General features: G+C 41.5%; 1 protein-coding gene across 2 annotated transcripts in view; it reads right to left on the bottom strand.

The window, feature by feature from the left end:
- Positions 1–24624, bottom strand: part of cpamd8 (C3 and PZP like alpha-2-macroglobulin domain containing 8) — a 44810-nt gene that overhangs the window by 3413 nt on the left and 16773 nt on the right. For both annotated transcript variants that reach the window (XM_082523161.1, XM_082523162.1), the window contains 22 exons: positions 23759–23912; positions 22584–22699; positions 22389–22440; positions 22005–22303; positions 20846–20914; positions 20601–20757; positions 20237–20413; positions 18715–18796; positions 14201–14357; positions 13845–13919; positions 12181–12346; positions 11402–11488; positions 11112–11248; positions 10808–10963; positions 9726–9788; positions 5499–5767; positions 5340–5427; positions 2881–2955; positions 2573–2678; positions 2070–2180; positions 1777–1989; positions 268–339 (listed from right to left, as the gene is read on the bottom strand). In XM_082523161.1, the coding sequence (XP_082379287.1) occupies positions 268–339; positions 1777–1989; positions 2070–2180; positions 2573–2678; positions 2881–2955; positions 5340–5427; positions 5499–5767; positions 9726–9788; positions 10808–10963; positions 11112–11248; positions 11402–11488; positions 12181–12346; positions 13845–13919; positions 14201–14357; positions 18715–18796; positions 20237–20413; positions 20601–20757; positions 20846–20914; positions 22005–22303; positions 22389–22440; positions 22584–22699; positions 23759–23912 (2881 nt within the window). The remainder of the gene's footprint in view (positions 1–267; positions 340–1776; positions 1990–2069; positions 2181–2572; positions 2679–2880; positions 2956–5339; positions 5428–5498; positions 5768–9725; positions 9789–10807; positions 10964–11111; positions 11249–11401; positions 11489–12180; positions 12347–13844; positions 13920–14200; positions 14358–18714; positions 18797–20236; positions 20414–20600; positions 20758–20845; positions 20915–22004; positions 22304–22388; positions 22441–22583; positions 22700–23758; positions 23913–24624) is intronic.

The following is a 24624-nucleotide window of genomic DNA, read 5'->3' as shown; positions in this document are numbered from 1 at the left end:
CGGGGTTGCTCACTGCCCACTGCATTTACATTTAGTTAACATAGAAATAGAGTTTCACCTATAATGGCAGCAAAAGTGGATTAGTCAGTAGATTTGCTTTCGGCTCTTTAAAACATGTAAATAATGAAGGAAAACAAGAAAAAAAAAGCAAAGCTTTGTCTCTAAGACAAACTACGAGTTTGAGAAAAAATGCATAGAAAGTGCAGAGAGGAGATGAAAGAATGCAAAGCTGTGTAAGTGGGGAAAAGGTGTGATATGGGAGGCTACCTGTGTGTACAGGCACTGAGGGTTGCTCAGTTTCCTGACTCACTATTGGTTGCCTGTCCTCCGTGGTCTTCACTGGAAGTATAAACAGACACATGTTAGATTATTCACATTTATGTGGCTGCCACAGCACCTAAAAAACAAGTAATGAATTCAACAGAGTTTCATTGTTGCATAATCTAAATACTGGCCAGAAGCATTATCCACCCCACTGAGCAACACTTCTTGGCAAGACAATGATGCACACTCAGTCTGAACAGAGGCTCGCACTAAATTCTATCTATCCAAAAATAGCAGGGGCCAAAGCATGGCCAGGAGGCCATGTGTGGAAGCAAATCATATCTTTTTCCTTTTCAAAACTGGGAAACGGTGGCATGAATCTCCCTCGCACAACTGTACACAAACAAACAAGGTCAGAGGGCCCTAAACAAAAAAATACAATCCTTTTGATAATCTCTAGCATGAACGACTTGGCACAAACTGAGGTCTTTTCCCACCACAGTTTTGTCTATGCCTTTTCCCAATCTGCTCCACAACATGAAGGCTCCTTTGTTGTTGGGCTGTGCGTCGGAAAGGAATGTGACAAGGATTTCAAAGGCTGGACAAAAGCACTCTGTCATTTGGAGGGAGCCCTGTAATACAGCAGCGAGTGAGAGAGGATGGTGGGGGTGGGGGGTTGGGGTGCGATGGGTAGTCCCCCCCCCCCCCCCCCCAAAAAAAAAAAAAACCCAAACTCATTCAGTAATCAGCTCAACACCTGAACAGCTGTTTCCCAAACTCAGATCACTGCATACACAGAGGCATGTGTACATGAACAGACGCAAATAAAAATAAAGGAAAAAATGAGGATTACACATTCATATGAGCCCATTAACCTACAATGAGAGTTGGGAAAAACACATACAGTTAAGGAAAAATACACTGGGGCACGCTGTTAATGCCCGAGAGCCACAGACCACTAACTGTATAGAGAAATGAAATGACACATGCTTTATATTAACTGAAATTTGTCTATTTCTGTGACATTTCTCTTCCAGAACAGAGAGAAATGTGGACATGTACACAATAATTTAACAGTAGTTTTGGATCATTCATTCAGCCATCCTTTGTGATGCGAGTCAGGTATAAATCTGGTCTGTGACATTTTCTGTTGATACTGAACTTGGCAGAGGATGTTTTCACAACTTTTTAACATGTGGACTTGCAAAAACTTGAAATACATTTTTGATGAACAGACATGACGGATCTATTCTTACCACTGCCTAAACTGTGATTGCTCAAATGTTTGTTCAGCCATTGGGTGGAAACAAATGTCAACAGGAACCAGACCTATTTTAATCACTACAAATCCAGGATTTGGGAGAGTCTTTGGTCTGCAGCTTGGCTATGGTATTGTGCAAACATCACTATTAGAGGCATTTAAAAAAAAAAACAAAAAAAAAAACTAAGGTTAAACAAAGAGGTCCAGAATCTGTGAACAGATGAGATGATGCGTGATGACAGAGCTCTTACCGTCTGGACACTGGGACAACGGAACCTGCTTGATTCTTGTGCCATTTCTGCAGGCAAAGACCTCCATCTGACACTGGTTCTGGTAGAGCTGCCCATCTGACCCACAAACAGGATCCCCATCGTAACCGCAATCCCTGTAGCACGTGCAGCGCTCAAACCGCTCCTCCTCCAGACAGCCAAACACATTGTTGCACTGGTTCGCCTGCACAAAACCTGCAGAAACAGAATTTTTCATTAGATTCATGAAAGTGAGGCCTTTCCACACTTTTAGGAGCGCTGCACATGTTTCTCACCTATCCACTGATTGGTTGAACTTTCCACCTCATTGCACGTAGGTCCATCACACAGCTCCCGTGCAAGTGGACTGCTCTCACTAACATTGTAGAACCGGGTAGCCTCGAAAGCTGCACGACAAGCACAGACCCACACGAGCATGTTCACACATCCACACACATGAAACAATGAAGCTCACCATTAGTAGGTCATAAAAAAAAATTGTTTAACTCCTTAAAGAGGAGCACTTAAGCTCTTAATGCCCAGAGTTTTTAAGACTTCTTCATCATCAGTGTGATTTTCTCCCCTATTAAAAAAGTCTTAATATATCAGACAATATATTTAAGCAATAAACTGCAAAAACAAAATGCAGAATGTAGCAAATATGATACATGCATATTAATATGTATTTATTTATTGTCAAAAGGTTCAATAAACACTCCAGTTTCAAATAATATGAATTTTATGGCAATTATTTCACAGTTCAGGCTTTAAAGGGTTAAAATATTCATCAGAGGCACACCTGGTTCGTAGTAGTCATAGATCTTGACCGGAACAGGCGCCGTCTTGCCCACAATGTACTCCCTGACAGCTTGGAAGGCCACGCACGTCATACACTGGCTGGGAATCTACAAAAGGTCGAAACAGAGAAAGACTTATGAAAGCACCCTAGCCCACATACACATGAATACAGACACAAACATGGGTATTATTAAACCTGCTTAAAAAAACCAAATAAATAAATCAGAGGTTCTTTTTATCTTGTGTTTACAGTGATGCAACAGGTGTGCAAAATCAGACGCAGCAATCAAGAATTTTGATTGCACTCACCTCATCAAAGTAGAACAACACTTTTCTCCCATTCAGCTCATATCTCTTCAGACCGACTCTCTTGTCCATAAGCAGCTGTTGACCAGCACAGTACATAAAGAAATCAAGCTTCATACGCAAATATTAACCTCGATCTCTTGACATTCTCATTTAAAATAGTAAAAGTTTAATAACGTTGATTTTATAATGCTGGAAGGGGTTTGTGAATATCTCTTGCCTTTGTACCTATTGAGAAGAATTAAAGGTCCTTTTTATCAGATCCTGATAAAAACGTGTTTAGATTTTCTAAAATTGCAGTCGAGTAAGATTATAAAATGTCAATTTAAAAACGCATAATGCATGGCATCCAGCTAAGTCAGCTACATGTACGGCTCCAGTATTTATATATGAACATGCAGAGAAGTCATTAACAATGGACATTAGCAGTAATCAGCACCACAGCAGTCTGGACAGCTCCACCTCATGCCAACCGAGGTTTACCGTACACAGACCAGTAAATATAATATGTCAAACATGAAAGAAAACCCACAGTTCTTATGTTAACCCCGTGACCACTACACTACAGTGCATCTAGGATATTATTATTTAACTAAAATGCTCCCTTTTCTGCTTGTACAGATTATGACTGTAGTGAATATAAAGAATTTCTATTATTGTGTGGCATGTGTGAGCAACAACAGAAATGCAAACCATACCCACTCTATCATGAAGTCATGTCCACAGTGGAAAATGAAAAAGACTCAGAAAGGCTTTTTCTAAGTAGTTAAATTATGCACAAATAATCATGTTTACATGAACATCTTACTATAATGATCATAGGGTTTGTATGTATATATTCCTGTATGTACCCTGGGGTAATATGAATGAAACTTTGCATTAACATCACCACACAAGGAGCAATTTTCATGTCTATATGTTTTTTAAAAACATTTAACATCAGTATTCTTGGGATTTTTGTATTCATCATCCCCTTGCGAATGCAACGTTACTGTTGCCACGTGTCACGTTCGCCTGTATGTAACTTAATAGTCACAAAAATTTGTCTCTGCAATAGAATTGTATTCGACTCACCACTAAATATGGAAGGAAGAATTTGAAATAGGCAGGCCTGGCTTTTGTTACGGTCTAATAATTAGGACGGTATGAATGACCGACGAGGATGCTGTTTACTAAGAATCAGAGTGTGTGCATAGAGAGCCAGCAGTTAATTCCCCCCACCAGGGGATTTTCATTCTGTCAGAGGTGGCAGCCTTTGGACAGCAGGGGTTTATGAGGTGCTCAGCCTGAGCTGGCGCCACCACGACACACGCACTTACACACTGTTTACGAGAGCATTGTTTGTCTATATAATAACCAAAAATTGCTCATGAACTCCCATTGCTCAAATGTTATACCCCCAAAGTGCCCTGGGTTGTTAAAGAAAGCTCATTATATTGGGTGATAAGAGGCCATGGCTGTGGCAGCTCCCAGTCAGTCACTGGACTAATCATTCAGTACTGCAGCATCAATGAATGCAACTAGACATCACTGCAGAAGCCAAGCTTGCCACCATAAACTGAGGAATGCAAGTGGCAGTCGGGCAGGCAGCAGTAAAACTCCAGGGGTGTAAACTGAGCTTGTTAGCCACTACAACTCGGGTCAGTCATGACTGATATACTCACAGTACTATGTGTGTATGAGTATGCGTGTTTTACATCTCTCCAGGTAGCCAGAGAGGTGGCTCTTTTGGAGGTGGAAGCCTGCAGACTTTAGCCCTATAACTGTCTAGTAATGAGGGACAAGTTTCAGATTGGTGGCTGGAGGGCTGACCTTGATACAGCCCTTAAATTTACCTTACTCTCCATTACTCATTTCATCCATCCAGCATAATGCTGTCTGTCAACTCTACACTTTACAAGTTTTCTATGTACCCCACATGGCCTAGTGAAGTGTATGTCTACGGTCTCGTAAGCCCAGAGAGGCCTGACGACTTTTAACCTCCAAGTTAAAAATGATCCCCATCAGCAAGACACATACACACACATGCAGACACATGAATATAACATTTCAGCAGCACATATTGCATAACATGCAGTAGTTAAATGACCTGCCTCTATCTGAAGGATGTTTTCCGGCGCTGTGCTGTCAAACAACACGGGACAGAATGCTTCACTGTGCTATTTACGCTAAAACCCAACAATATCTCAAATGTGTGTGTTTGTTTATGTGAGTGAATTAAATGTTGCATCCTGTTTGGTTGTGAAGGTTGTGAAGCGTGTGAGCGTGGTGTTTGCAAAGGGGTTTGATCAATTCCATGACATACTCATTATTGTTAAATGGCCTCAAGATGAATCTGTCTCTTTCTACCTTCTTTTCAGTTTAGTCAACTACCTGATTACCTGCCTGTCCAGCAATATGTCAGTCACTATGGCTAAATGCTAAATGCCTCTTTTAAAGTGTGGTCATGTGCGATTACATACCCGCTCTAGACTTTCGACATCTGCTCGGAAACCAGAAATCATAGGTACTTCTATGACAGCCATGTTAGACGAGCCTGAATGAAGCCACCTAGACAAAGGATTGGCGATGAATACATGTTTTTCCCCAGCTCTGTGTGTAAGTGTGTGGTAATCATTTACCTTGCACAAACTTCTAATGAGATGTGATAATCCAATTTGTCCTGGTGGGCTGCTGGGTCATCATCGTCAATGGGTGCCCGTCGCTTCCAGTTAAGCTCAGAGCGGTTGTCAGCGCGGCTCCGGGATCGTGAAGTAGAATGACGGGCAGAGGAGGAGGAGGAGGAGGAGAGGGGCTGTAGGTTTCGTTCCTGAAAAGGCTCTTTCAGATCCACCTTGAGATGAAAGGCTGGCTTGGAAACTGGGTCAGGTACATTATAAGACACGTCGATCTACAGACACACAGAGAGAAGGAGATACTTGTGAAAATCAGGCACGCTAGCAATGTGGCTTCAGGGTCTGTACCACTGAGCTACAGTTATAGTAGAAAGAAAGCACAACCTCTGTCAATCCTAAGGTTTTACTTATCAGGACATAATAAAAGCACATACAAACTCAGATGACCAACAACACAGGTGATTCTTTTTTTTTTAATAAAAGCAAAGCCAAGACCAAGAAGTCGAGTGTGAACACCCCTTCCTCACATGTGACACTAGAATACTTTAGTATACAAAAAAGTTCATGGTTGATTCAGTGATTGCAAAACAAGCCAAAGTCATCACCTCGCCACCACCGTGCGTAACACTTGGTATGTGTAGCACTCTCGTGTGATGTGACGAGCCAATGATCACTCTGGATGTTGGTCCGCTGTAAAACTTTAATGCGTACTCCAGCACACGACAAAACACAATGGTAGTACCGGAAGAACAAAACTCCCCCCACCATACTATTCCGGTTGGACTAGCCCCCCACAGTCAGGCAGGTCTGCATAAACAAATATTGTTTGGCGATCATTTAACCAATGATCTACAGTATGAGTTTATCCTGTACGTGGGTTTCTTCACACATGGTGCTGTACATGAGGGTCAAACATCTCCATTTTGGTATCATTTCATCCGAAGGACATTGTTCCAGACGTTGGGTGAATTTTGCAAACATACATGTAAGCTGTACTGCCATGCTTTTTTAGAGAGAAAAGACTTTCTCCTGGCAACCCTTCCAAATAGGCCACACTTGTTTATCGTATTTTTTGGACTATAAGGTGCACTTAAAATCCTTTAATTTTTCAAAAAATCGACAGTGTGCCTTATAATCCAGTGCCCCTTATGTATGACTTCTGGTTCTGCTTACTGACCTCGAACCAACTTTATGTTGTACATGGTGCTCAAAAAAACCTGTCAAAAATGTTTTAGCACGACTTTGGTAAGCTACGAAGCTGCACCGGTTGATGGATTGTCGGAGCATTAGGGCTACCGTAGTCAGGAGCCTCGCGGAGTAATCTGGGTTCAGGTCCCAAAGTCGCACGAACACTGCGGCATCACTGAGAGTTAAAAACTGTCTAAATTCTTTCATCTTTAATAAAATGATCAGCGTTGCTGCTTTACCAGGTGTAACAATTAAGTTTAACATCCAGGCATCCATGAAAACAGAATTTATTCAATTTAATGGAGTTAGAGTTAGCATAAGTTAGCTCGCTAGTTTCCACCTAAACACGATATAGCATGTTCTGACTGAGAGATTTCCGAAAAAATTAAAAGGTACAGCTCTGCTATCACTTCCAACATAAATCAAGACAGAAAACTAAACAGCACTTTTGTAGGGTTACTGAAGTTGGACCAGCTGGTATATAATGATGTGCTACGTGATCGCTAGCGACACAGCTATGTTAGCATAACACAAACACAGTGAAGCTGGAGGATGAACGCTAACTTTTTACCACTCGATAAAAGTTAACGTGAGGGTTCCCGATGGTTAGGGACAAATGCAATCGCATGGCAGGATGCTGTAAACAGACCAAACTTCAGTCAGGAAAACAACTGAGATAATCCATCAACAGTACGAGGTTAGTCATTAATATACTGCAGTAACATGAGAATAGAGCAGCTGGCAAAGAATTCAACATTAATGAATCAATGGTACAGAAGTGGAGGAAGCAAGAAGAATGAGTTGAGTAAAGTTTGACTTATCTGACTGTTTTGTTTCGCTTAATGCGCCTTATAATCCAGTGTGCCTTATGGTCCGAAAAATACGGTAGTCCTTTTCTAACTGTACTGCCACGAACTTTAACATTTACATGCTAGCAGAGGTCTATTGAGTCTGAGATGTACCTCTCAACTTTTGGACTGTTTCCCTGAGAAATGAATAGTCAGATCTTGGAGCAAATTTGCTGGGATGTTCACTCCTGGGAAGATTGTTTAAATTTTTTTCTACTTGTGAATTATATGTCTCACTGGAGAATGATGGACTTAAGATTGTTTGGAAATGGTTTTCTAACCCTTTCCAGATTGATGGGGAGCTACAATTACTTCTCCAAGATCACTGTTGATGACTTTTCTTCCTGGCATTGTGTGAACACACCTGAATGCTCCAGACCTCCAAACTGCCAAAACTTCTGCTTCTACAAACATGGTCACACTTGCTGATGATCAAGTAATCAACTGCATCTGATTAGCAGCACCTTCTTAATTCCCGTGGAAGGAGTAAAGGTGTACTTCATTTTTCACATACTGCTTCTTCATTTTGGCTTTTGATTAAATAATGACGGATGTAATACATCATGTTTTGTTGTTCATCTGAGGTTGTGTTTACGCAATTTTAAGACCTTCCAAGGAACAGAATGTCGTTATGTCCTGTTGCGTAAGCTCTTAGAAGTGAAAGTGAGTGTACTTTATTTTTACCATGACTGCATTTTTCCATCATTTTGCAACTATTTTCCAAATTATGGTAAAAGCTCACATATTTCATGAAGCCTGCTGACTTTAGTATTTCCCCAACGTTCCCCTGTATCATTATGTTGCTTAATGGACAACCATTAAAGCTGTTATCGACATTCACGCTCCCCTCAAGTTGAATCTAACAACCACTTTTTCCATACCACAGGTTTAATGATAAATGCAAATAGTAATATTATTATTCCTCGAGGTGCCTTATGCTAACTGAAAAACATTGATGCCTAAGAACAGTTCTGTCTTATAAAGCCAGTAGTATGACTGTGACCTGTTGGTCTTGTAGACTTCAAATGCTCCTTTGTGATCCGGATATTAAATCTTGATTAGTAGTCCTTGTCGTATTTCAAGTTTATTCTAAAAAAGTGAAATCTGATTATTTCCTCTTCATTAACTTTGATCTTACAGAGGTGAAGCCTTTTGTTTTCAACCAAATTATTTCATTTTTTGGATGGATGCTTTACTTTTTAAAAAAAAAATACCAACACGGTCAGTAAAATAAAAATAAAGTAACAAAATGTTTAAAAATTTGACGCCTTCTTTTATAACCTCTAACATCAAAAAGTGAAAGCAGAAAAGGTCTTTAAAGTATAAACTGCAAATCATATTCTGTGGACAACAGAAATGCATTCAGCAGCCTGTGTTTTAGCCTGGGGACAATTCACTGCTTTGATGCTCGTTTTCATTTCACAGAAGATTATTCTCAACAGAACTGTCCACATTTCTGATAAATCATTCAGTGTTACCCGAGACCCTAGCAGAGCTGCTAAATGATATTCCTGAGGCAACTGCATATACTCATTGCATGCCTACAAACACATACACAGGCAGGACCGCTCAAGTATTTCATTAGAGCCCAGGTGCTGCTGGCCCCAGGGGCTGACAGAGAGGTGTGTTGACTCACGGAGAGGTGTGGATATGGGGAAAGCAGAGAGGGAGAGAGGTGTGAAGAAAAAAAACATGTTTGTGTGTGGGAACCGTGCAGAGGGGAGAGAGCTGGAAGCCGACCACCACATCCTCTAGTGCCTCGTTCAAATCAGTCAGATTTCAAATACAGGATTCGGAAAATGGGACTGTAAACATCTTTGATCGCACATGCTTTTTCATTTACAACTTGTTTAGTTTTAAAGCAGACACATGTTTGAGTATGAGTGATAAGAAGAGAGGCACGGTCATCGTCTACAAAGAAAAATAACTCTTTCTGTTTATAAAAGGGGCTTTTGTTTGTCTGTGACAAGACAGGGAGAGACAACAGGGATCAACACACCCCAAAACAACTGGCCAAATTATGCCAGATCATTTCAAATTTCATGTTGGAATTTGAGGCGTTATGGAGCCTCTCCCCTACTGGCAGAGTGTTGCTGTGAGTCACTGAAATAAGCATTGCATTAAAGTTCAATTTTGGGCAATTTTCAAGAATGCAAATGTGTGTTTGTGTGAGCCTGTGTCTGTAGTAGCACAGTACCTGCATGAGACAGCAGCCTTCTCCTTTAGCGCTGACGAAAAGGCCTGTGGGGATACTGGGGATCTGAAAAAATGGGAGAGAGAGGAGAAACAAAGAGAGTCAGGGGGGCAGAGAGAGGTGAATGAGTCATTTATCAAGTGAATGAATGCTGTAGGCTGCTACACTGCCACTTGTGGTTCCCTGGCTACTAACCAGCAGGCCTTAATTGCCCCAATTAAGATGACACTACTAATCACAGTGGAGGAATATGCCTGGCAGAGAGAACCTACTGAACTCTCACCTGAACCACTCCAGCTGGCTGATGGAGTGCTTTTTCTCTCTTTCTCTCTCTCTCTCACACACACACACACGCACACACACACACGTGCACACACACACACACACACACACACACACACACACACACACACACACACACACACACAGAGTAGTGCTGACCTGACACCACAGTGCTCTGGCCAAGGTAGTTCATGCCCAAGCTGTCAGGTTTGTATAAATCCAGTTATTAAATCAACAGACCAACAAGGTGCTTTTGGGAAATCCGGCCCAGTTAAGCCTGGTGTGGTTTGGCAGTATCAAAAGGTCCTGGCTACTGCACAGTTGAACACGGAAACGGGGATTAATGTTTAATACCGGTGTGTGGCTCTGGTACATAACTGCTCATCAATCACAGCTCCTAAACTGCATTAAAGTGCACTGGGTTCTCTTAAGGAGGATTTACCACCTCAAGTACTGGTAATGATTAAGGGATTTCATTTTTGATAAAGCGCTGTCAAATTAGGTCATCTTCACACACCGCACTGCAGTTCCAGACTTTTCAAGACATTAGATATTGCAGAGTTCGTCCTTTGTTGCTCCCACATGAGGATAGCTTGTTTATTGTCAGAAGGATTCACAGCGACCGAGTGGGTGTTGTGTGTGTGACCACGCTAGCCTAAACTAGATGTGTGTATATCCTGCTGTGTGTATATCCTGCTGTGTGGTACATGTGCGTAAGGACAACTTCTTCCTTTTCCTTCATGACCTGTGTGCAAAAACGCTGAACAGCCTTGACATTAAACTAGACCATGTATTCAGGTTACCTTGGCACTCTGGAGGAGCTTCTTGTTGTCCCTATTGAGTTCAAAGGTCTCCTGGAAGTCAAGGTTGGTGGAGGCCAGTGAGATAGTGAGGTTTACCCCTCCGACATAAGACAGGATGGCATACTCCGACAAAGCATGCAGAGCCACACATGTGTCCTGGCACAAGGGGTTTTCAAGAAGCATCAAGTTAACAATTTATACTTTAGTAGTAACTGTCCATAACACTGAAAGACAGTTTGCTGTCATTTATTACTTATAGTTAATTTAATCTACAACAAAATATAGAAAAGAAAAACAGAGGTACCTGTGTGGAGGAGAAGCCACCCAAGGCATTCCTTTGCTGGGAGAGCCATTTGACGACGGGTAGGGCAGATGCCACATCCCCCAGCAGCGTGTAGGTCAAAAGACCGTACGCGGTCATCTCCACTTCTGCTGATACCACTACAAATAAAAACTGATTTTGAAGGGCAGTATATTTTCTCAGTGTGTTTTTATTGACAGAGGCTAATTCAAAGCTAGTGTATAGTACTGTGCTGTCACCTCCTTTGCATTATATTACACAGGCAGGAGCTATTCTGCAGATGTACAATATACCTGACTGAGCGAGGCCATCACTGAAGCCCATGAAAGTGTCTTCATCTGTCATTGTGCTCCCAGTTAAACTCCAGTGGGTTAGTCCATCTATAAAGACAAACCAGGTGAAACAGACAGGCAGGGGTAACGACTCACCGCTCCTTCCATCAATCTCCTTTGATAAAAACTAAAAGAAAACATCCACACCAGAATGGGGACGGTGCCAGCCCAAAGACAAAGTGAAACAAGCAAAGTTCAACACATTAGCTCACTGTGGGCTCACTAACTATGCTAGATATTTCATGGATCGTTATCCTGATTATCCTTTTGCTACCCCACCCTATGCCTTTACTGTACCTGGGGAATAAAATTATTGCTATCAAGGAAGAGCCCCACTCCCCCTGACGCCTGCAACGTTGTTAAATCTGCCAAACTTGCAGAACGTTTCAGGCAAGAGGAAGACAAGGAAATGGCCAAAGGAAATCAACAATAAGATAAGAAAGACAAGGGGAAAGGGAGGGGTGGAGCGAACTGCTGCTGAATACTGCAGCAGCTGGTTTTAAAGTAGCTGCTCTCCTATAGTTTGGGCCTGACTGCTTGTTCAAATTGTGAGCAGGAAGCTGTAAATATAAACCAGTAATACTTTTGTTTTGCTACAAAGATTTGACCAAAGAAGATCTAAATCTCTACATTTTAACGTGCAATATTGTCGTGGTTACAAAAAATACTTGATTCAATTTTCCTGGTTAAGTTCTGATTTAAAATACTACTACTACTAACAGTATTGCTCATAGTGGTACCTTGGGTGATAGCCATGTGGTTGAGGCGGCGCAAGGCCAGCGGGGCATAAGGACTGCGTAGCAGCGCCAAGGCATATGCAGACAGAGCGGTAGTGTAAGGATCATCAGCAGTGTATGTGTTCCCTTCCAGAAAGTCCTTGGCTTTAGCCACTGCCACTTTCTCTTCCTGGACCAGACAAGAAAGACCACAGGGCAAACACAGATGAACGTGTGATCAAAAGTTTACAAAATGTGGCATAGAGACATTTTTCTAGAATCTGTAAAAATGTTCTACTCAGTGTCATATTGGCAGAAATATGTGTATGCCTTGATACAAACACATTTCATATCTAATAGCTGATGTCCGCTGTTCATGGGTGAAGCAGAATTTTGCATTTCACATTTAATGCGCTGTTAACATTGCGACAAAATCTCTATAGTTTACATTGCAAATAACAGAGTGGGTTATAGTGATTTGGTCTGTTTGTGCAATTCTATATCCCAGGATCATCAGATATAGCTTTTACTTATTGAAACTACTGCTACACTTTTAATCCCGTGTCCCCAATGCAAACACACACACACACAAAATCATCACCAACCTAATATTTTTTAGAGGCTGCACTGTCCAAAAACACGACAGTAGTTATTGAATAAACACTCATTTTAGCCATTAAAAAGTTGAGAGTGACTTTCATCTCATGCAGACGTGACCTTCCCTCTCATCCATGCGATGATAGGCCTCCAGAGCCACTCACTGTAATTGCAGCAGTCATCTTTTAATTAAGTGAAATTGAAGGGGGGGGAGGGGGGTGTACTGCTTTGAAGTGAAGGATACCTTTTTGGTTTTTATCAGTTGTAAAAGCACAGATTCTCAGAAGAAACCTTCTGGGAGAGATAGAAGAGGAAGGGGGGAAAGACAGATGGGTGGAGAGGAGCCAGGCGGAGGAAATGCTAAATAAAGAGTCAACTATCTGGACGATTGTTGAGCAAAGACAAAAACAATCTGAGGTTTGGAGGCTTTCATGTTTAAGGAATTTCCAGCACACGCTGAGGACGATCATAGAAGACTCTTTTCCTAACTTTTCCATTTCTTTTAGTGAACACTAATGTTTATTTATCGAGGGCGGCTACTAGTAGGAGAATAAAGAAAAAGCAAGGTGGGAAAAAAATAGAGCAAAGCGGAGGGACAAAGGGAAAAAACAGATGGCAGAAAGAGAGCAATGCAACAGAGGTGTCTTTCATGGGAATCAAATGTCTCTGCACATCAGCCTGAAACTTTTGAAGTAGTCCTAAACGTGATAAGATGGTACATTAGCAGCACTGGGGCATAACAAATTTGAGTAGGCGGACTGCCAACACATCCATCTTCACAACTATGAGGAATGCAGCGATACGTCCACACACGACCCAGGCTGCGAGGAAGGACTTTAGGAGTATAGAGCAGGTATGTTTTATTAAGTAAAGCACCTCACTTTGAGACTGGATGAAACCATGAATCAAATTTTACACCACTGCGTTGATTTTACGTGACGTATTAGTCAAAATGAGAAACTTTAGCATGTTTTAGTGGGTTTGTTTAGGCCTGCCTAATTCAACACTATTTCGTTTGCCCCTGAGGAGCAACTGTGAAGCGAGAGGAATAAATAGTCTGCAGTGTCATTCAGTGCTGCTGGCCTGCTTACCTCTGTGGTCATCCCTGTCTCCAACAGAGCTGCTACCACATAAGCTGTAAGTGAAATCTTCCCATGGATTCCTCCCTGTGGTCAAAACCAGACATGTTTTCACTTAATAACATCTCGGCTCTCATTTCTCTGCAGTATAAATATAGTTAAACTTTAAATGTATTCATCGGTCCAGAAATCCTTTAGCTAAAAAGTCTGACACCAGGTTCATGCTGTAAATTTATGTGATTATTGCCCTCTCAATCAATGCCATTATCCATCTTGTCTATCCAATCTACTTCTTACACCCGTTCCTGCTTTGCAAGCACAGAAAATTAAACATCTGTCACCTCACATCTATGTAGACACAGCCCTACCTGCAGGTCTTTGTTGAGGATGCGTCCCATAGCGGGGAAGGAGCCGTCATCTCCCTGATGCTTGATGAGCCAAGACTTGGCTGCATGAAGCTCATCGGGGTCGATGTAGATGAAGCCTTGAGACTCGGCAAAGGACTTCAGCACAAATGCTGTCAACCTTAGAGGAAGGACAGATGGAGGTGAGAGAAAAAAAGACGAGTAAGGGAAAGGAAAAGATATCAAAGATCTCTGACAACATATGGAATCACTATTTCAGTGGACTGAGACGTTTTTCCACACTCTTTCTATCTGTCAACAAATGGGAAGAGGGGCTGATAGAGACGTCCATAAATGTTGGGATGTTGTTTTCCAAGAGGACTGGTATGTATAGATGGAGCTGATGAAATGGAAAAAAGCAAGGAAGTAAGGAGGGGAGCAGATGGGTGCGGCAGGGTTTGATCAGTGCTACAGGATGCGGCAGCTGTGCTCTTGGGAATGTGAAATTGCACACGGGCCAATCAAGTATGTTTCTGGTTGTGATTCGAAGATTCCCCGAAAGCATTCCGAAACTTACACAAACATGAATATCAGGAACGAAGGTTGGGAATCCAGTTGGCCTGGGAGTGCAACTGAGAGTTTATGAGCTGTGGCTTTAGTGGGCCACAGTGGAGAAGAACCAGGGGAGAAATGGAGAAAGGCTAAGGTCAGCCCAGGGGGACACGGCTGAGCTAATAAACATACACGCATCCATAAACAACAGACCTCCCGGTACTGGTAGAAAGCAGCAGTCTCTGGCCAACAACTGCTCAGTGACAGCAAGACATTCCATTACAGCACCCCCTTACCAAAAGAGACTCACAGGATGAGGTAAGCTGTTTACAACAAAGAGAAAGAAACACAAGAGAGAAATAACGGAATAAACAAACAGGTCACACTCTAGTTTCTCAACGCAGCTTGTAAGTGAGATCACACTCCAAGAAAAGAGTACCAGAGGGGATGAACTGGAAAAAAAGATCTTTGCACTCATAAACCAAAAACATTAAATCTTCCGTGGTTGGAACCTGGATTATTCCTCCCCAGAGACAAAACTAGGCCTGAAGCCACAAGTCCGCTGGAATTTTTATAATGTTAAGTGATATTGTGTCACTGACTTTAAATGTTAGGCTTCAGGGAAAGGTACTGGAAAATGTAAATATGATTTAGCTTGGAGAAGGAAGGAAGCAGTAGACAAGCTCACTTCCACCACTCACCCCACGACTAAGGTCACCATCTCACGACTCTCGCCTTCACTTATTGTTTCTCCTGTTTTCTGACTCCACACATCCAAATCCTCTCTATGAGCTACACTTATTCAGCCCCGTCAGAGCTAAAGGACTTTTCTGAGACAATACATGGGTGTGCTCCATGATAAAGCTGAGGTTGATAAGCGTTAAGGAGAATTTTACGAGGTGGATTCAGAGAAAGTGCTTATCGTTACTGTAACGAGCCTGGATTCACTATATATATCATATAGTTAACACAGTAAATGGCTTTACTTTAAAACATATTTTACAACACATCTGCAAATAGAAGGCAAGCGACAACACAAACACTGACATACAGGTTTGGCACAGGAATGGAAACAGATATTAAGTTAATACAGCATTGTGTATCAGTTCTTTTAATCTCAGGTATTCAGCCTGTAAACCTGCTAATGCTGTCAGATCAACCTTTGGGTCGAGACACAAATGACATGCCGGTCTCAACACGTAGAGCCAAGAACTAAACCCTATTATTAAGGATAATTATATAAGGAAAAAGCAACAAGTTTTTAAAGCACATTTTGATTTACTACAACTTTGCTTTATTCTTTTAGCTAAAATTAAAGAATACAAGACAATTTGAAGGCTTATTGCAGTTTGCAAGACAGCCTTCACTCTGAAGTTTTATTTACTGTCTGCCTGGAATATTAAAAATATTGTGCAGGGGGAATGTAAAAATCTTGTAATTGTATCCGAATAGTGAATTCATACCTCTAGTTTGAAATGAAGTTCAAGGCTTCAATTACTTTTAGGGGTAAAGGTCACATTAGGGATTAAGTGAGGGGAAACTGATGTTGTCAGTGAACGGGCTTCACATCTTAAATTGAAGACAATCCAGAAGTACTTTAAAGTACAATATCACCAGGTGCTGGCTTAAAAAAAACAAAACAAAACAGGAATCTCTGCCTTCAATAGACCCCAAATGAAAATGAGTCAACCTCTCTCATTAAATAGTAAGTCTGTAAATTGGTTCCACAAGTCCATGTGATGTCATTCGCTAAACCCACTTCATACGATTCGGTGTGCTGGTGATCATCTTGAAATTAATTCCAATATGAAGCAAATATCAGGCCTGAAAGGAGGTATTTCTAGGGGCGTGGTTGGCTTAAAAGACATGCCTGGTCTAGAGAGACTGACAAGGCAATTTTGGCATTAAGTACAATGTGTACACATTAGCTATGCACCCCAGTCAGGATCAAGTGGCACTCGTCTGCTCTAGCTCCCTTCCCATATTTGGAACATCCTGGCTCCAACCAGAAGAGATGGTGTGGACCATAAAGCGAATCTCTAGGCCAGGGATGTCGAAGTCATTTTACATTGTGGGCCGCATACAAATCACTTTGATGTGGGTCGGATCAGTGAAACTCTCCTTTCTGTCAGTGTATAGAGGTTAAAATGCATGTTTAATCTTGGAGATATCTTAATATAAGAAAAAGAAGTGCAAATTCAATTGTATGTCTCAGTTTTTCTGCATGATAAAGAAATTCTGTTTGAAGTAAATGAAAAATATCTGTCAGCACAACTCTTTGGGGTAAGAATTGGAAAAAGGAAATGTGTAAAATTACAGAAAAAGATGTGGCTTCTCATTGCCCAGATGTCTGTTAATTCTAAGGAATGCCCTATTTATTGTTTTAACTGTGGACACTGTAAAAAAAAGAAATTTCTATAGGAGAACTTTTCGGTCCTTTAATTGTTAACTATTACTTAATTACTTCAGTGTAGTAAGAATGGCCATGGGAATGTCTTTATCATTAGAAAAAAATTCTAAAAGTTAAGATAAAAGTTAAAAATTTAGGCCCTACTTTACATTTTCCAAAGCTGGGCTGGATTGGAGTGTTTACCAAGCTGATTCTGGTCCCCAGGCTTTATTTTTGACAGCCCTGCACTCAGCTTAAACTCAGCTCCAGTGCGAATGACTGGGTGAAGTCATCACTTGCTTCTTCTATCTCTATATTTTTGTATTTGCAAAATATTGGTCTTTTAATTCTTATCACCATAAGAATGAAAGAGGTAAAGGGTCAGAAACACATCTCATAATTTCTTTCTTTGCCAGCGTTTCTCTACTTTTGCACAACATCAAGTCAGCGAACGTTCAGCCCAGTTTGTGAACTGTTAACGGCCTTGGCATCAGAGATCATTAGCGCTACACACCTAACCATTATTGCCAGCCTGTGTCATTCTGCTCTGTATTTTCATTAAACCCTGTCAATTTCCATACTGATACATTTTCACATCCTGGGATACATTAACACTGCATTACAGCTGCTTTTAAGCAGGCAGTAAAGCAGTGCTCTGCTCATGAACCCGGAGTCTGAAGCAAAAGCTGGGCTTGTTTTGGATGCAAACATGTTGTTGATGGATTCATAAAGTGTCTGATGCAGTTTTACTGAATGTTCACCATCTGTGTCCATCTGTGTTGTGCCCACAGCCCACACTTGTTACCCTGGGTGCCAAGGAAAACTCCAAACCGCTGCTGGTTACATCCTCATATCCTCTCACAGTCATCAGGGGAAGAGTTCAAGCTTTCAGCAGCGGTTTAATGTTACCAATTACACCCAGGTAGTGAGTCATAAGGAGACATGCACCATTTCTATTTTCTAGACCATGTCAAAAAAAGGTAAAACCTTTTTGGTAAAGTGGCTCCAGACAACTTATAACACTGTCTCCAATAGTGGCATTAAGAGCTTGTTTGTGGGGCCAAAGCAGCATGGGTCCACTCAGCGCTACGGATATGAACCCTGATTAATTGCAAATAAATCTTGACAACTTTGCCTACCTCAGGGATCCAATTATGCAGTTTGTTTATGATTCTCTGTCATTTATGTAACCTGCTGTTTCACGGTGTTAGCTCTACTAAATATCACAATACCCACCTCAGTTCATAAATCAACCAGAGGTATGTACATTCTGCGTGGGCCTCAAAATACAAGCAGTGGAGCTCCCCATTGAGACAACCGAATTGAGTTTTATAAATATTAACATGGTTGTCTGCCTGCCTGCCTCCAGGCACTGTAAACATGCAGTAAACACTCGAAAGGGAAAAACTCAGAGATTTAAACATACCAACAGGAATAGATTAATATGAGCACAGAGTACGAAGGTTTTGATAAAAACTTTACTGCTTTGGCCGGCAACCTATGTCCCACTGAAAGCTGAAGAATGTGGCTACAGCCAAGCATAGCTTAGATGGTATGTGTTGTGTACATTTCAGCAACTACACCTACAGCTACTTACCACATGCTGCCAGAGGAATCCCTCTCTCCGAAAGCACTGTATGATCCATCCCGCCGCTTGTAGGTCAGCTGTCTCTGGTAGCCTGGATGAGAAGAGAGTACTGTAAGAAAGGTTGGTTCCTAAGAACACGCAGAAATTATGTACATCTTTTTCAGGTTTGCTGATAAATCTCGAGGTGGATGTATTTTTTTCGTTTTTATCCACCACTGCAGAAATGTGCACAGAATAAAAGTAATGTGCAGGAGAAGCACCACCATGTTAACTAGCCCGTGTGAGCTTGGAAGATCAGGCAGACCAGAATCAACGCAGTGAAACTAAACACGGTATATTAAAAGGTAGCCAAAAAATTCAAATACATTTCAAAAATATAACATTTGTGGTATTCTTGGATCCCTAAAATTCTCTTTTGGCATTGATTTCTGATTCTTCACCCAGCTCTGTGGTGCATAGTGTGCTGCGACTAAATAAATGAAGGAAAACAGAACATTTACTCGGACATGCTCTCGATGTTCTTACATATGCAGTCAAGTGGTTTCACTTGCAACTATGCAACGAAGCAAACTGTGCAAAGATGTTCTGGTGCTTGCCTCCAAGAGGGTGAATCCAGCATAGTTTTCAGGTCTTAAAAAACACAAACGAACAAGAAAAATAGCCCACAATATAATAATTTACCAATATTCAAACATTTGTTGCTGTACCTAAGACAGTAAACACTCGGTAGCTGAATTTCCACTTTGTTTTAGGGTCAGCCCCAGTGTCAAAGGCAAACTCTTGAATTTACATATATGTGCAGGGTGACCTGTCCTTGTGTGGCACAATAATAAAGCCTATTGACATTTATTAAAGTTGAAGTTTTCCTTTTATATCTTTGTGAGGGACAAAGACTAATCTTGATAACTCTGAATAAACCTTTATGTTTCGGGTTACGATTCAAAGTTTTGAATCCCAGCCAGTCCAAGGCTCCGCTGCCAAAAAACTTTTTGTCTGATAAATGAACTCTGTTATTCAAGGTAAACTATATTCTTGTTGATTGCAGACAGCCCAATTATGATGCATAACTTTAAGAAAACAGCAAACTGTTAGAAATCATTCCTTTCTTTGAGCATGACGCCACTTTGCGCAGCTTCATGCCAGAAAGGATTTGACTTGTTGAAATTCATGACACACTCTTGAAGAACTTAAATAACTTCCTTGTTCCTGTGTTTAAAGCGCTGGTCTCTAACTGGGTTTACATCGGTGGGTATTTGGGAGGGCACAAATGGCAGAATCTGTGGTACTGAAAGTAATCCATATGTTTAAGAATCACCATATTGGTGTTACTGAGTTAACTCAGCATCTCGTTAATATATTATTCATCTTAAATACTCTGATGGCAGCTCAAGCACATTTGGACATGAAAAAATAATTCTAAAGAGACCATCAGAGCTTGTCTAAGCGAGGAGGTCATATTTAACCTACGAGGAAAAGAAAATACTGAATATCTGATCCAAGGAAGCGATTTGTTAGGATTCAGTTTCTTTACCTTGAAGTAAGTAGTCAGTTGCTTCATTTTCAACCTCAGGGCTGAGCTGCCTGGTCTTCTGCAGATACTTCAAAACAAAGACATTGGGGGCAAAGTGGATCATGTTCTGCTCACCACACCCAAAGGGTAGCCTCAAGAGCTTGTCCAGGTTATGCAAAGTTGGCCCCATAACATCACCTGATATTAGAGCAAGATACACAAACACACTTCACTTACTGACACTGCAAAATGTGCTGTATATTAGTTCCATTCGCTTGAGGATTGCATGATCTAAAATAGTTTTTTTTTCAGATGTAAATGACACAATGGTGGAAGTAATAATAGTATATGGAATATATAAGCATCCAACCAGAAAACAGTTTACCAATCATAAATGCAGCAGCTCTTTCTGATCCAGGCACCATGTTTTGTGGGACTCCAAGTGTGAAAGCCTCATTGTGGTTGTCATCAGAGTCTTCCTTCCTCCAAATCTTGAACTCCCCTACTGAGCCCCAGCCTGTAGAAAAGCCTATGTGCCGCACCTGGATGAAAAAAAAAGGTATTTTTACAGAAATGATCTCTAAAGATATTTCCTGGAGTTGGAACAAAGATGTCATAAAAGTGTCAAACCTGTCCTGTGAATTGGCCTGCCCATCGCAGGATGACCGATTCATTGGTTGGATGTAAACCATGGCCCACCTGGAAGGAACGCAGGAATAATTATTTGTAATTATTATTCTGCATTTGCTTGAAATGTTTCATTATTTTTGCCCCATTATAGACGATACCAACAAAAACATTGGCACAGATTAGACCCAAGATAGCTGACAGATAATCTGTTACTGAAACTATGCTCCAAGAACTCAGTTCCCTCCTCACCCCTTTATTGTTTGACTGCATCTGCAGTCTCATAACTCATAACTGGGTTCTCTTGCTACTTAAAGCAAGACACAACATCCATCCAGACGATCAGTAGATGGAAAAGGTCCCAAATCCACAGTGGGCACTGCCTGGATGGTACCCATTCAAACTGAATAAAATAAGGGATTTCCACTAGTGTGTTACAAAGCAGGTGCCCTCCTGTCACTGGTACATATAGAGGTACAAAGTGAAAATTCTTAGCCATGGCTTTGACTTCTCTCATAGCATATATATATATAAAAACCCATATGAACATGCTAACAGTGTTAAAGATTTTAATTTTTATGGGATAGGTTTGTGAACCTACTGGTACAGTTCCTTTCCAGCTGGTCCTTCTTCCAGCTGTTGGTGATGCCATTGTGATTCATGCACCTCCCACAGATAATCCCAAAAACAAACACTCACACAGACCCATGCAGAGCACACTTGCTCTCCCGTATAAGAGTTTAATTTCATAATCACATTACACCATAAGACCATGAAACTCATCCATTTCCCAACGCTATTGGTGTTGTAGAAAATAAATGTATTCCCAAAGTACTTTGGGAAGTAATACGCGGCTTTTTAATTACTGCCTTTGGTGAATGGTGCAAGTCTAATTGATGCTGTGGCTGGAGCCGGGAAGTGGTGTGCCAGCCATTCACTGCCATGCAAGTCCTTGGCCATGGATCATCGACTGCCCTCAGTGTCCCCTGTTAAGTGTGAGTTCACCCAGAGGCACACCAGTAAAAACGACGCCAGCTCTCCTAACACACAGACCCCATGGCCTGCCGCACTTCTTTTTGTGTCAGAGCATCCGAGCACAACCTCGAAGCAAATCTGCCGTACATTTGGAAGTGTTACATCTATGATTCCTTTCTCTTCTTACCTGTACCACACCTCCCTTCCAACTGATCCAAAAGCTGCGGAACTCATCCCAAGACAGGATCCCTGGCGTAGGGACGCTGACAAGAGGCTCGCCCATTTTGCCAGCGGAAATCCAGGAACGAGTGTTCTGCCTGCCCCCGAGTACGATCTCCAGCATCTCTACGCTGTCGTGGGGACTGGCAGAGAGGGCAAAATGGGCATCGTTGTGTGTCTTTACTGCCACCAGGAACTGGTTCATCCTGCTTGGCTTTTTCACATACTGATACTCATATTTGTTGGGGGTAGAAATATGAATCCTCTCTGAGAAATGAAATGCAAAATAAACTTGAACTTTGTAAAGTTTATTCTCATTATGCTATATCAATTAAAAATGATTTACACTGACCATTTGGACAGAAGAAAACACTGTAGGTGTATTCTCTGGGCAGGCCTTCTGGCTGTAAACAGGGTGGCAGCAAGAGAAAAGATGCAGAAAAACATTACAGAAATACACAAAACAAACAATAAAAAAGTAGTTCTTTCTTATTAAAAGATTAAAGGATTAAAAAAAAACATTAAAGGAAAATCTCAGCTTTCTTACCTCAACCAGGACAGTCCTACGGACATAGTCCTGGCCTTGGATCATGTCGTTACTTATTTTGCCTATCTGGAATCCATCTGAGCAGCAGCCTGGTTCACTAAAGGCAATGGCACGAGCTGTGTACAGAACAAAAGTCAGCTTAAGATTTTGTTTTTCTTGACACCATATGCAGCTTCAGAGACAGTGGCTTGAGCAGTTTCTCTTCTTTAGCCAGGGAAATGAGGCATAGTGAGCCTGTTCCCATCTGTACTTCTGTAAGTCTATTTGGGATACTTTTTTTTTTCTAATTACCTTAATTAGTTTCTTAGTGAGATGATCAGCAGTCAAATAAATATGTTTTGCAAAATTTCCAGACATCAAAATACATTAGACAAGACAAGCATATCTGTAAAAGGATTCCCAGTTCTTTTGCTGGGGAGCCCACTGGAAATGTGGCCCTGTGCCAATTGTGTCTCTTTGTGTGTGTGTAGTGAGAAGGAAACACAAGGGGCTAGTGGACTAGGAGTGGGGCCATGGGGGGCCCATTGGCCGCCAGTGACCTGCAAACTCATCAACATGCCACTGAGTGTCACAGTGCAGCTCTGGTTACTCCCCCACTGCTGGCCTGCTTTGTTTTCACATGCGCTCCGGAGGGGACTATTTGTAACCTGGGTGGGTGACCAGATCACACACACGGCTCCTTGGCCAGCAAAGCTTTCCTCAGTCATAGGCTCGCCCTTTTGTGTGGAATCACACTGAGTGGACCAAAGTCCTGGTGAAAGCTTGCTGTTGCTTGTAAGTGCCACGCCACTAAAGAATGCAAATAAGGCCATTTCCATGAGTCAGCACAAATCAATCTTGTAACATTCACATTAGCATCAAAACCTTGCATCATTCTTTTTTTCTAAAGAATGGCTGATCTAGAGAATGGGAACTTTATGGCATTGTCAGGTCTGTGCTTTTATAGTACTGGTAACACAATCACCATCCATGAGCATGCACTGCTGCACAGATGCTTCTCCACAGTTGGAAGAAGTGAAAAATTGCCCTCTGACTTTGCCCTGTGGCTCACATATACGTGTCCCAACAAAATAATTATGGCTTCCTAATTAAAACATTTCTGCCACTTTATCAACGTAGTACTAGAAATAAAATAATAAGCGAGTTTTATGAATTTGACTGAGCTCTGTGGATACCTGTGATGTTAACTGATCCCAGCTCAGTGAACGACAATACAATATTTGTAGGAGCAGCCTCTCCAGGAGCAACACACTTCTTCCTGGTGAGATAAAGCTTTCCAGGATGGCCAACAAACTTGATGCCCTCTGGAACCGACACTTTTAAATGAACCTGCGAGTGGAGAGGAGAAGAAGAGACAAATCAGAGAAAAGCGATCTCCTCTGATAGCCTTTAATGACATCATATCTGTTAGGCACGCCCCTCCCTCATATAGCGTGCTTCATCAAAGCTCTGAAAGCAAGGGCGAATTTTTTAAATCACACTGTGAATTTTCCATGCTGACTGACTCATGCTTCTCAAACTCCCTGAAGGATTAAGTTCCACTCATCGTCCAATTTTCACAGGGCTCAGTAATGCAGAAGGATCTTTTAACTGTTCTTTATCCGCATGCCACAAGTCATAAATAACTGAGCAGAAAATATAGGAATCACATGTTGCTGGGGTGGACATCAAAGGATGGGCTATTCTGGTTTGCATATTCACCTAACATGACATCAGGGCAGCACACGCACAGGCCATTTAACAGGCTCATCTGCAAACATCATGATGTCATCCGTATGGCGTGCAGGATGGACCCATTTAAGGCCAGGACAGAGCTTAGAAGGCTCTTTGGAGTAAGTGCTGAAACAAACATACTAGGCTAATCTCTTCATGGTCACATTACAAACCTATACTTACTACCGAAGAAGTTATTTCAGTTGAAAATATTTGTTCTGCATGTGTATATAATATCGAACCAGTTCTGATACATGCAGAAATAATAATTTAAAGAAATAGATCAACACAGTTATTTGCATCTTATATTTTAATATTTCCTACCTGG

Source organism: Aulonocara stuartgranti, assembly GCF_965226115.1.
Source record: "Aulonocara stuartgranti genome assembly, chromosome: 23".
Taxonomy (NCBI): domain Eukaryota; kingdom Metazoa; phylum Chordata; class Actinopteri; order Cichliformes; family Cichlidae; genus Aulonocara; species Aulonocara stuartgranti.
Note: the sequence above shows the minus strand (reverse complement) of the source record. Positions and strands in the feature narration are given on the sequence as shown.